We start from the raw sequence: 13,986 nt of genomic DNA, 5'->3' as shown, positions 1-13,986 counted from the left end.
TATGATGAATTTATGATCAAGAATGCAATTCACCCAAGACAGAGCTGATGGTATCAGAACACAGACTGAATATTTTTTTCTTTCTTTTCACTTCATTTCTGATGAGGTTTTATACTTTTGTTGGGGGATGTGGTTTTATGTTTACTCTTACAACAAGAATATTTTAGTAATGTGTAAATAAATGGAAGAAAATGTTAAAAAAAAGTTAAGTGACTCCTCAGTTGTGTCATTCTACAGCATTTCTCCAATTTAAAGTGATTCATTATAATTTTCAAATTTCTATAAATAGCTATGACTCCTTTGTATGTCAGATTGTGCATATGCTTAATGACATATCAATATGGAAAGACTTTCTACTTGGAAATTATACTTAATTTTATACATATTTGAGAAATGAAGCCTTTAATAGATATTTGTTTCCCTTGTTTCACAATGCTGAGTGATGTGACAACAATGTGTGATGATCAACTGTGATAGATTTTTCTCTTTTCAGCAGTGCAGTGATACACAATAACTCTAAAAGACTTCCTATTTAAAATGACAACCTCATCCAGAAAAATCTGGAATTTGGAATTCTGAATTTGATTGCAGATCAAACCCGACTCACTTCATTTTCTAAATTTGATTATTGTTTTTCCTTGCCATGGTTTCTCTTTTGTTCCTGATTCTTTTTGCAGCTTGACTCATTTTAATAAGGGTAACATACCTATACATGGCCTATATAAGATTATTTGCAAACCTACGATGGGGGGAGGACAGTATGAAAGAATGAATATTTTAGAAAAATAAATGTTGAAAATTATTGTTTCACATATTGAAAAAAATTAAAAATAGGAAAAATGGTTGGAATAGAAGGATACTGTCATATATTTGGCAAATCAAGCTCAGATTCATACAGGAAACAAATTCTCAGTCAAAATGGAAGGATCATTGTAAACACAGAATTACATGCTGCTAGTTACCAGAAACTGGTGAAGACAAATGGCTCATCCTTTTTGAAAAAAATTCCCAAACCCATTTTAAAATGAAAAGGAATGAGTGTGTACATGGGGATTAGTTGAGATGAGGAAGAGAACTATTTATTTAAACTAAAGTTGTCAGAGGAGGAAGAGCCAAAGCGGCAAAGGAAGAAAAGGATTTACCAGAACTCCCCCCACCAAACTCCTCCAAATAGCTTTAAGTAATGACTCTAAACACATTCTAGAGGGCAGATGAAGGCAGAATAAAAACATAAAGCCCAAGACAACTTTGCAGTTTGACAGGTAAAATCTATTTCACTAGAATGAGAGAAGAGTGCAGTGCAGAATAAGACACATCAGGCTGACAGGCTCCCAACAATCTAGGAGCAGGCCTTGGGATCTATGACCTCAGAGGAAACAGTGGAGGTTTCCAGACCTTTCAGCCCATGGATTCACAAGACAATTGAGATGGTCAGCAGGAAGTGTCTATCCCATGCCAGTGGACAATGGTTTTCTCCCAAATCTCAGCCTACAGATCAGAAGGGCATTACAAGTCACTTTACTATCTCTGAGGCAGACCTTGTTGCTTTGCTCATAAATGCATCTGGATCACTACCCTGGATCACCATCTCAAGGAACAGAAGTAGAAGTAGCTCACCAGCGTTTTCTAGGGCAGGGTAGCAGGGACAACTGTTCCAATTCCAGGACTAAAAAAAATGTTGTTATCATTCTCAGATGATTGCATATGCTAGGAGAGCAGGAAACACATTATTTTAACGACTATCACCTTGAAAGAGCTGAACACTTGTGGATCCCTAGGAGGGAGTGTATCCCAGCATACCATGACCTAGCTCCTGTTTGGGTCAGACAATTTGTAAACCCAGTTCCCTAACTCCTCCATAGGACCCATTAAAATAAAATGGCAAGCACAACTGAAATAACTCCTATTTGGTCCAGTCAGTATGAAATCAGTACCACAGAAAAGTGGACCTGGAACTTGGGATAATAAATGAAGAAGGGACATAACCTAGACCAAAGTATGGGTACTGCCCTTTTGGTGACGATTTTCCCAGGAAACAGCTGTTGTTATCTGAATATGGACTGAAGCATGTTTTTTGGATTTTTATTTTTCTTGATGTCTTATTTTTGAGGAAGATATATTTTCTTTATTATAATTTTATATTTAATTTATTTATTTTTCCAATGACATGGAATGGGAGTTTTCAAGAAACAATTTTTTCAAAGGCTTAGAGTTTTGTCTTTTTCTCCCTCTTATCCTTCCCTCCCCCTTTCTGAAGAGAAAACAATTCAACATAGGGCATACATGTATAATGATTCTAAACATAGATCTAAATTGGTTATATTGTGAGAGAATACTATACATAAGACTTCTTTTAAAAGTTGGTAGCATTAAGTTTTGGTCTACATTTACACTCCACAGTTTTATCTCTCAATATGGGTAATGTTTTCCAACACAAGTCTTTTGCAGTTTTCTTTGATTATTGTACTAGTGAAATAAACCCTAACCCAGCATTGCTATTAGTGCGGATAATGTTCTTCTGGTTCTACTCACTTCACTCAACATCAGTTCATGCGGGTGTTTCCAAGCTACTCTGTAGTAGAGTCCTTCGTGATTTCTTTTAGAACACTTCTGTTCTATCACATTAATTTTCTATAATTTGCTCACTTAGTCTCCAATTAATGGGCTGGGGTTGTATATTTTCTTTCATAGCCTGATTATTATGGAAAAGTTTTGCATGACAACATACTTATAACCTACATCAAATTGCTTGCTTTCTAAATGAGGGGACTTGGGTGGGAGGAAGGGAGGAAATTTGGAACTGGAAGATTTGGAAATGAATAAAAAAATCTGTTGACATGAATCCCTGGAAAAATAAAATACTGAATAAATAAATGTTAGATAAAATCAAGTCATCAAAGTTCCTTACAATTATTAAGAAAAATTAGAAGCAAATTTGAATTTGGTTAAAAGCCATGAGAGTTCAACCAATTTAGCAATTCTTCATCTAGAGGACAGAAGAATTTCCCTGAGGAAATGGATTATTGCCCCTTTTTGCATTGCTTTTTGTGATTTCTGTCCCTGGAACTTCTGGAGAAATGAAAGCCAAATCTCTAACATTGCACTGAACAGATGATAAAGATTTTCTGTTCTTTTAAATAATATTTTGTATTAAATTGAGTGACAGCATTGGATCCCCTTACCTGTGGAACTTTATAAAGATTTAGAATGGTGGCCATGGATATGGACTGTGCAGATGTCGTGCCTCCAATGACAGCCACTGAATTGGACTGCTCACTACAATCATAGTTAAGGATGATTGGACCTTTCCCTGCCATCCATATTATGGAGCTTTCCACAGCTAGTTGGTTGTTTTGGAAGTTGCTGACCACCTGGTATCCCAAAGTGATGTTGCTCAGCAAATGAGGGTTCTTGTTGATCTCATTCACAGCAAATTGGAAAGCAAAGAAAGGTTGATAATTTTCGGACACCAACCTGAGGTGAGAGGAAAATGTAACAAAACAAAAAAATCAATAAAAGACAATATTCGATGTTCATGGACACAACAATGTGTCATAATACAATAAATTTGAATATGAAATCAGGAGCCACTTTCTTTAATGCTGCCTCAAACATTTCCCAGCTGTGTTGCCTCAGCAAATCATTTTACGAACAACCATGAGCAACCATGAACAATACTATCCCTTACTGTAAAATGAAACACTAAACATCTTCTATGAGATTATTAAAACAACTCACCTATTTAAAAAAATTAATGTCACATTTTAGTCATTAGACTGTAGGATTCTCATTAATCAGATGTGGGATTAATTGCATAAATGATTATCTCTAAAATAGGCAGCATTACAATGATATGAATTAAAGCAATTCATGACATTATAATCTCTAACTCATGGCCTGCACATAGTCTTCTGATTTTTTCATTTGTTGGAAACTGCCTTAGAATTAATATTTCCTAGACATAAAATGATTGCAAACTCCAGGCAATTTAAGTACCTTTCCTTCGTCTGATTTCTGTGACTCTTTTGGACATTGTAAATTTTAGATTAACTGATAAGTTAGACATAGTTCAATGTTATTCTTATAATCATAGAAGGCAAAAATGACATAGTTTAACAATGTGCTCCTAAAGTCAATCAACCAATATGAAAAAAAAGATAAATATTTTGTCTTTTTCTTCTGATAGCTAATTCTCTTTAGGCATATAGGATGAAACTCTGGACTCAGTGGAGTATTGTAAATTTATTTTCTTTTCTAATGCCTAAGCTGGCTATCTTTAGTTTATTTCCCCAAGTTGTGCTGTAAGTCATAGAAGCTCCCCTTATGCAAAGCTCATCAGAGGATAGCATTCATAAATGAACTAGAGAACTTTTTCATCAGGTATGCATACAATAAGAAATATTTCTCCCCTTATTTGAAAACAGTAATTGATTCTGAATTCAGTCTATTATGCAAGTCTAAATAAAATATAATACTACCAACAAAATAAACAGTCAGAAATATGGATGACTATTTCATTAATCGGAAAAAATAATAAAATAGCTTACCCTGGGTCTGCAGATGTAAGGGTAGGAAAAAATTTGAAGTCTTTCTTTTGAACTTTATACTCTGTCTTCTGAAGCAAGGAGAAGAAGCCCCCTAAGACTAGGTCACCTTCTTTTCTGTATGTGGGATTGTAAGCTCTTTTTATTTCACATGGACTTTTCCCTATCTGATACTCAAAATGTACTGAAGGCAAAATTAGGATCACACATAATGTAAGGAACAAGAACCTTAGGTTATTGTGGTCCATGGCAAATAGTCTAAATTTCTAATGAGTCAAAGAGTAGGATGGTGTAAGCTGATTGGGGGTCATTGTCCATGCATCCAAAGGCATATTTTTGGCTAAGGATTTTTCTTAATAAGAAATGCTCAGGTTTCAAAGCCCCTCTTTCATGGGAAATAGAATATGAAGCAATAAAATGGAACTCTATTTAGGACAAAGGCAAAAGTTAGAAAGAACAGGGATTATTTATAGGAAATTTTTGCCTTCTGGTTGTTATTCTCTTTGTTCCCTGTGGATGGATAAGGAGAGGCCCTCCATCTTCATGTCTCTTGTGTGTAAGTGAAAAATATTTTGGGTGAGGGCCTCTGAGGTCCTTCCTGTTCAGCAAGTCTGCACCTGCATCCTTGTTCTTCAGAACTTCAAAAACACCTGTGAAAAATATGATTGTGAAATACTTTCCCTAACTTTAATTTCTGGAGGTTTCAAACCTTCCATGGGCTCTAAAATATCTACAAGATTCTCTGATCTCCCTTAAATTACATTTCATTGACCTTGTAGTACAGTACTACTGAAATTCTCCCTATATTAAATTTTGTGCAATGACACAAAATATTCCAGATTTTGTATCAGTCAGAGGTCAATGTGACATGACAAGAGAAGAAAGTATCATAGTGACAAGATCTAGGCCCACAAGTGTCCATAATGAAATGCATTTTTTTCTGGCCTTGATGTCATTATGTTTGGTGATTAGATGTGGACATTGAACCATTTCTAACTGAATGAATAACAATAATCCAAAGAAAATTTTCAAGAAAGTATTTAGCTTGCTAAATCATTTTTAGCACTCTGACTATAACCTCATTATTGAAAATCTTGTGGACAGAAAAGTAGCCAAAGTTTTGAGAGAGAGAGAGAGAGAGAGAGAGAGAGACTTTAAATAACAGCATGTAATACTATTACTGAACAAGTTTACTTGAAGTGCATTCACACTCTTCATTCTCAAAGTTGATAAGTTAAATTATTTACCTTCTTTAAACATGCATCATAGCCAAATACTATTTCAAGGATTATATTGATATTACCATGTCTCACCCTAATAAATGAATGGTCTCCACACTGTGGGCTTTCTTTAAGAATTTTGTCCACAACTCTGACATGATAACTTCATTTCTCTGTGTTCCTACCAATTTTCCAATGGGGGATGACCCCTTGTCACTTAGCTATTCCCTAGTTTCTCCCAACAAAACAAAAAAGAATAAACGGATCTCAATAATACTTCAAAAGTTGCCACTTCTCAATTTTCAATTACTCATATTACAGGGATCCTGTGTAATCCTCAAGGACAAGCCATTGTGGAAAGAGCTAATCAGACACTTAAGACACAAATTTTTAAACTTCAAGCTAATGATTACAAAAATTCTTCTCCTCATCATATTTTATCCCATGCAATGTTTGTCTTAAACCATTTATTTGTAGATAATAATGGTTTTTCACCAGCAGCCAATCACTGGTTAGTACCTGAAAAGGCTCCAAAGCCATTAGTCAAGTGGAAAGATTTGCTTTCTGGCTCCTGATGTTCTTTTAACATCCAGACGAGGGTTTGCTTGTATATTCCCAAAGGACGTGGACTCACCTATCTGGATCCTTGATCGATTCATCCATCATTATTAGGAAAAGACCAAACCCGCAAAACCCCCAGAGGAATGATGACTCACAAGGTGTCCCTATTTCTTCCTTGGTGAACCAGGTTTGGAAGCTCTCTCTTGAAGACACATTTATTCCTCCACCTGCCTCCAGGAGAAGACTCTCCCTCTGTTAGATCATGTGTTTCAGTGCCTTTTGCTCTCTTGTAAGTTCCATCTAAAGCTGATTTTATTATAAAAGAAATGCCTCCCGATTTATTTGTTGTTAACTGTACCGCCTGTATAAGTTCTAATTGCATTGATTCTGAATCTAATGTAAATGCTGTTATTGTAATCAATCAAGCCTCTTTTATCCTACTCCCTACTACCCTCAATGAGACATGGTCTGAGGATTCTGGGTTATTTGCTTTAGATGTTGTCAGTAATGCTGTCTCCTGGCAAAAAAGATTTATAATTTCCCTGATACTTGGAATTTCTGCCTTATTTGCTATTATAACTTCTGTTGCCTTAACATCTACCACTCTTATTCAAGAAGTGCATACAGCACACAAGGTGGATCAGATTACAAAGAATGTTTCCCGAGCCCTAAGCTCACAAGAAATAATTGATAGGAAGCTAGAAGCTAAAGTCAATGCTATAGAGGAGACAGTTCTATATTTAGGCAATCAGTTACAAGATTTAAAAGTTCGTCAATCTGCTAGGTGTCATTTTTCCCTGAAATCTGTCTGTGTTACCCCTCTGCCATGGATTGCCCAGCGATTCCCTGGGACAATGTTAAGAACCATGTCCTTGGTGTCTGGAATCGTTCTGATTTGTCATTAGATTTATCAAAATTACATTCCCAGATTTCTGCCTTGGCTTCTGCTCCATTGGTTCTTTTCACTCCTGCTGATGTGACTTCCAAATTTTTATCAAACTTGAAGTCTCGTTTTAATTCTTGCAATGTAATTATGTATAGTATAGCATCTTTGGATGCTATATTATCTCTGTTAATCCTCCTTTTTTGTCTTCCAGTCTTCTTCAAGATTATAATAAGATCAATTCAAATGGCCCAAGTTGAACTTTCTGCTATCAAACTAAAAATAAAAGGGGCAAATGTTGGGAGCCAGGGTGTCTAAGCTGTTTGACACAGTCACACTAAGAAGACTCAAGGCAGTCACACTGCCTGGTGGAACAACATTTCCTTCTTCAATATATATATATAGGGATTTCATGCATACCAATATTTATAGTTTTATTATTGATTACAATATTTACTCACCCTAATCCTGGAATGACTATAAAGGAAGGATTTCAGAAAAATTCCTTGAATAAAACAGATTGTAAACCTCTGTCTAAATTTAATAGGACTGCCTCTCCCTGAGGCATAAAAAAGGCTTCAACATTATGAAATGTCTGGAAAACCCAGAACTGGGAATTCCAAGGAGATGCCAGAATATATACAGGGAAAACAGATACAAGATGAGACAGATAGAATTCCAGGGAAAGTAATAGTTTTGTCCCCCTTACAATACACAGGAATATATGAAAAAGATGGTGAGAAAATAGTTAGTACAGGTGACTGATACGTGAACTCCAGCAGCCTTAGTTTCATGGGAAAGAATAAAAAAGTCACAGAAACTGTGGCTTCTACCAACTAGGCCAGGAAGAAAAATTGATTATTGTAAGAGTTAACGGATGGGTGGACAAGCATAAAGACCCTTTCTACAGACTGTTAAGGAAGTGTATCAAAAAACATTACCTACACAAAAAATATAAAAACTTTCCATTAAAAGAATTGTTTAATTAATAACCCTAAATGAATTAACCATTAACAATGTAGCAATAAACATGGTAACAGACAGGTGAAGGTCATTGTGGTCCATGATTATTACTTAAACTTGTAATCACATGATTAAAATTTGTAACCATATGAACTATATGATTGATGATGAAAATTGTACCGTCTTGTAACCAAGGAAATGATCTCAGCTTGCTTTAAACATACATGATGCTGAGACTATAAAAATAAATCCAAGCAGCTAACAGTCAGTCAACATGCTCCTGCCTATACTCCCTTGTTGACTCAACTCATTTTGCCGACTCCTTCCCTCCTGTCAGGTTCCAGGAACCCCGTGGAGGCTCGACCCCCGCATAGAATGGTGTCAGACATTAATCTATGTTAGTTATTTTGTGAGAGAATAATCAAATCAAAATGGAGAAAACATGGAGAGGAAAAAACATAATACAAATTTTAAAAGTTGAAAGCAGTAAGTTTTGAATTCCTTTTAACCTGCATAAATTCTTCTGTGAATATGCATGGTGTTTTCCATCACAAGTCTTGTAGAATTTTCTTTTTTTATTATACTTCTGAAACGAGCAGAAACATGGCTGGTCATCACCCAGTATTACTGTTCATCTGAACATTGTTCTGATTCTGCTCACTTCACTGAGCATCAGTTCATGCAGGTATTTCTAGGCTACTCTGTTCCACATGATTTTGTTTAGAACAATACTGTTCCATCACATTAATAAACTGTAATTTGCTCACTCAGTCATACCCCCCAAAATATGGATGTTTTCTTTTATAACGTGACTATTCTTGGATTCCTTTGCATGACTACACACTTATTACCAAAATGGTTTGCTTTCTCAATGAGGGGACTTGGGGTGGGAAGAAAGGAAAGAATTTGGAACCCGAAGATTTGGAAATGAATACTAAAAAAGCTGTTTGCATGAATGGCAGGAAAAATAAAATATTGAATAAATAATTATTAAATAAAACCAAGTCATCAAAATTCTATACAAATATAAAGAAGAATTAGAAGCCTATTTGGACAGATTATAATTTGGTTCAACAATATTGCAATAGAGGACAGAAGTTCCCTGAGGGAATCGATTGTTTTCCCCTTTTTGTATTTCCTTTTATGAAATCTGTGCCTGGAATTGCTGGATAAATGAAAGCCACGTCTCTAGCTCTGAACCAGAAGAGATAATAAAGATGTTTTGTTTTTAAATAACATTTTGGAAGAATACGGGTGACAGTACTGGGCTCTCTAACCTGTGGAATTTTATAAAGTTTTCAAATGGTGGCCATGGACGTGGCCAGTCTAGCTGCCTTGCCTCCAATGACAGCCACTGCATTGGCCTGCTCGCCACAATGAGAGTTAAGGATGACTGAACCTTTCCCTGCCATCCACATTGCAGAGCTTTCCACAGCTAGGTGGTTGTTGTGGAAGTTACTGACCACCTGGTATCCCAAGGTTGTGTTGCTCAGCAAATGAGGGTTCTTGTGAATCTCATTCACAGCAAATAGGTAAGCAAACAAAGGTTGATAATGTTTGGAAAAGAGACCCCAAATAAGAGGAAAGTGTAACAAAACAAAAAAATACAAAGAACAATGAAACAGGCAATGTTCTATATGCATGGACACAACAATGTGTAGTACATTAAATTTGAATATGGAGTCAGGAACTCCTGGTTAAAAAGTTACCCCAAACATTCCCCAACAGCGTTGGCTGGGCATATCATTTCACCACCATGAGCATCACTGTCTCCATCTGTAAAATGAATCACTAACCCTCTTCAAAGATCTTATTAAAATGACATACCTATTTAAAAATTTTATTATACCATTTTAGGCACTAGAATATGAGTAGGACTCTCATTAATCAGAGGAGGGAATATTTGGATAAATGATTATTTCTAACATGGGCAGTATTACAATGATATGAATGAAAAGAATTCACGACACCATTCATTTGTCATTTGCAATCTCTAGCTCATGGCCTGCACAGTCTTCTGCTTTTTCAATTCATGAAAATTGCCCTAGAATTAATATTACCAAGACAGAAAATGATTGCAAATTCCATGCAATTTAAGAATCTTTCATTGGCCTGATTAATGTGTCATTCTTGGACATCTTTAGATTATCTGATATTTTAGTTAAATATCATGTCTCCAATTATAGTTCTTAAATATGGTGTGGCTTAACAATGTGCTCCTAAAGTCAATCAGCCAATCAGACAAAATGATAACTAACTCGCTTTTGGCAGATTGGGTGAAATTCTGGACTAAGTGGAGGATTCTGAAATCATCTTCTTTTATGAGGTCTAAGAAAGGAAAATTTAGTTTATTTACCCAATTTTTGCTATAAAGTCACAGAAGCTCCCCTTATGCAAAGCTCCTCAGAGGAGAACATTCATAAGTGAAATAGAGAACTTTTTCATCAGGTAAGCATACAATAAGAAATAAGTCCTCCCTTATTTGGAAACAGTAATTGATTCTTACCTCAGTCTATACTACAAGTCTAAATAAAATACAACTGAACTGGCATGGCAACCACTCAGAAATATGGATGACTATTTCATTAATGAGAAAAAGAAAAAATTGACTTACTCTATGTTTGTATATGTCATCATAGGAAAGTATATGAAGTCTTCCTTTTCAACTTTATCCTCTGTCTTCTTCAGCAAGGAGAAGAAACCTCCTAAGATTAGGTCTCCTTTTTTCTATATGTTGGATTGTAAGCTCTTGCTATTTGACATGGACATTTCCCCATCTGATACTAAAAATGTACTGGAAGCAAAAGTAGGATCATACATAATCTTTCGAGTGAGACCCTTAGCTTATCCAGGCCCATGTCCAATATCCTAAATTTCTAATAAGCCAAAGAATAGGATAGTGTAAGGTGATTGGGGGTCATTGTCCATCTTGGCTAAGGAATTTTCTTTCATAAAGGATGCTCAGGTTTCAAACAGTCCCTCTTTTGTGGGAAATAGAATGTGAAGCAATACAACAGACCTCTGTTTATAACAAGGACAAAAGCTAAAAAGAACGGGCATTATTTATGGAAAACTTTTGCCCTTTGGTTATTATTCTTGTTGTTCCCTGTGGATGGAAAAGGAAAAGTCCTGCATCTTCATGTCTCTTGTGGGTAAGTGAAAAATATTTAGAGTGAGGGACTTTCCTGTTCAGCAAGTCTACACCCGCATTCTTCTTCAGAACTTCAAAAACACAGATGAAAAAATAAGATTGTGAAACACCTTCCCTACCTTCAATTTCTGGAGGCTTCATTCCTGGACTCTCAGTTATCCACAAGACTCTCTGATCTCCCTTCAAGTAGGTTTCACTGACCTTGACCTTGTACTGTAGTACTACTTACGTTCTCCCTATTCTAAATCTGTGAAGTTGTTAAGGGGTCAAGACCTGGGCCCACAAGTATGCATAATGAAAAGAATTTTTTCTGGTCTTGAGGACAATAAGTATGGTGTTTACATGTGCACATTAAACCATTTCTAACTGAATGAAAGATAATCATAATCATAATCATAATCATAATGATCCAAAGGGAATTCTCAGTAAAGTATTTAGCTTGCTAAATCACATTTTTCTCAATATACCTGTAACCTCATTAGTGTTAATCTTATGGTCAAAAGGGCAGTCATACTTTTGAGAGAAACTTGAAAAAACAGCATGTCATACTATAACTGTACAAATTCAGTTGGAGTGCATTCACACTCTTCATTCTCAAAGTTAACATGGAGTTAAATAATTTATCATCTTTAAACATGCTTTAGATACAGAAATGATATCAGTGAATATAGTGACATTAACACTTGGCTCACCATAATAAATCAGTGGACTTGACACTGTGGATTTTTCCTTAATAATTTGTGATTACAACTTTAATAAGTTAGTCTATCCTGGGGTTTTCAGGTCACTGTGTTCTCATCAGTTTTCCCATGGGCTAACCCCTTGTCACTGAGCTCTACTCCAGTATCTCCCAACATCACAAAAAAAGAATAAATGGATCTCAATAGTATTTCAAAAGTTGCCAATACCATTTTATTTAGGTTTACTTTTATTTTTAATTCAAAGTTTATTTTACTTTTCCAATTGCCTGCAAAAGTAGTTTTTTTTTAACACTGATCACTTTGCAATTTATAAGTTCTTGGTTTTTCTTCTACCTTCCCTTCTCTTGCTTTCCCCATGACAGTGAACAGTCTCGTAAAAATAGAACAATGTTCACTTGTGTTCAATATATTTCCACATGAATCGTGTTGTAGGAGAGGAATTACAACTATGGAGAAAGGAGAAAAAACATGAGAAAGAATAATAGTAGTCCTTCATTCTCAAAAAAAACCATGATGTCATGGAGGTGAGACCATGACAAGCTCATGAATTGGATTTCAGCAAGAGGGTACTGTGCTAATTTACCAAACTCACTTTCTCCTCCAAAACCATCTGGTCCAGAGCTCAGATATGAATCAGGAAGAATGGAAATGTCCCTGGACTGTTACATAGTGCATAAGTGAGGTCAAATTCAAACTCCAGTCCCGCTGAGTCCAAGGTCAGTGCTCTAACCACACCATCTAGAGAAAACATAAAAGAAGCATTAAAAAGTGAGTATAGTATGCATCACTCTGCCACTCAGATCCCATAGTTTAGTTTTCCCTCCTTTGTATGTAAACCTATTGAGAGGAGCTGTATCCAATATGGTTGATCATCCCACAATGTTGTATACAATCTTTCCTTGGTTTTGCTCCATTCACTCATATATACTCTGATTGTCTCCCTCACCCTCTGCTTCCTCTTCTCCATGTTCTTCATTCAGGATATCACCATTGGTCTCCTGAAAAATGCACATTTGCAGTTGTGTTTCCAATATCCATTGCCTCCATTTTAACTAAAAGCATGTTTGTGGTTCTGTCAGTCATATAGCAAGGGAGGAGCCTCAAGAAATGTCTGGACTGCACAGTATCTTATTCTCCAATTTTTGTTTGTTATTTAGTCCAAATGTGGCTCTGTGGCAAATACCTTGGGGCATACCCATTATTCCTTGAGAAGGATATATACTGTGAGCCTAGTGTCCTTGTCATTCACTGTAATAAGAGCTCTATCCTTACCTTCTACTGTGACCTAAGCTATATAAACTTGCAGCTTTCAGGAGCTTCATACTGGTTTTCTTGACCAGGAACCTACCAGACACTTTCAGCAAAGCCAAGATTCTGTCTTCAATATACTGTTATTCTGCAGTAACTGGATAGATTTTCTGGCCATATATCAGAGCACCATGGGTACAACCATGGTAGACATGGAAGTCTTTTAATTTTGACCTACAGGGCTGGGTTTCTCACTTGCGTCCATGCTCAGGCATAAATACCTTGAAGATTCTGAAAATCCATGAGAAATCATATCTTCTCAAGGTCTTTCTCATTGTTCACAATGAAGAACATCCTTGGCCTTAATAAAATTGTGCTATTGTTCTCTTCTTTGTTTTTTTTTTCTTTTATTCTCTCGTTCTCTGTTACCCTTTTGTCAGTGTCAGAGAGAAATATTCTTTTTTATTTATAATATAATGATATATTTATAATATATATTTATATTTATAATTTATATTTACAAAATAAGAACACATTTATATATAATGTATAATGATATATTTATATTTATATTCAAATTTATAATATAATAATATATTTATAATTTCCGTTATAGGGTCACATGCAATTTAACGGTGTCTACTAACATGAGTTTTGTTCGTTTTCTTTTTTCCTTTGCCTTTTCATTTGTACTTTAAAAAACTATATTTATTTT

At 35.6% G+C, this 13,986-nt stretch overlaps 1 protein-coding gene across 1 annotated transcript in view; it reads right to left on the bottom strand.

Annotated features, from left to right (window-relative positions):
• The window catches only part of LOC141518973 (vomeronasal type-2 receptor 26-like), a 30,687-nt gene extending 25,128 nt beyond the window's left edge, over positions 1 to 5,559 (bottom strand). The window contains exons 1-2 of the mRNA XM_074231396.1: positions 4,548 to 5,559; positions 3,183 to 3,474 (exon numbers count right to left, since the gene is read on the bottom strand). Coding sequence (XP_074087497.1) covers positions 3,183 to 3,474; positions 4,548 to 4,792 — 537 coding nt within the window. The 5' untranslated portion in view covers positions 4,793 to 5,559. The remainder of the gene's footprint in view (positions 1 to 3,182; positions 3,475 to 4,547) is intronic.
• Positions 5,560 to 13,986: the final 8,427 nt, after the last annotated feature.

This window comes from Macrotis lagotis, chromosome 3, assembly GCF_037893015.1.
Source record: "Macrotis lagotis isolate mMagLag1 chromosome 3, bilby.v1.9.chrom.fasta, whole genome shotgun sequence".
In the NCBI taxonomy this organism is placed as follows: domain Eukaryota; kingdom Metazoa; phylum Chordata; class Mammalia; order Peramelemorphia; family Peramelidae; genus Macrotis; species Macrotis lagotis.
The sequence above is the reverse complement of the archived record's forward strand: the minus strand, read 5'-3'. Positions and strand labels throughout refer to the sequence as shown.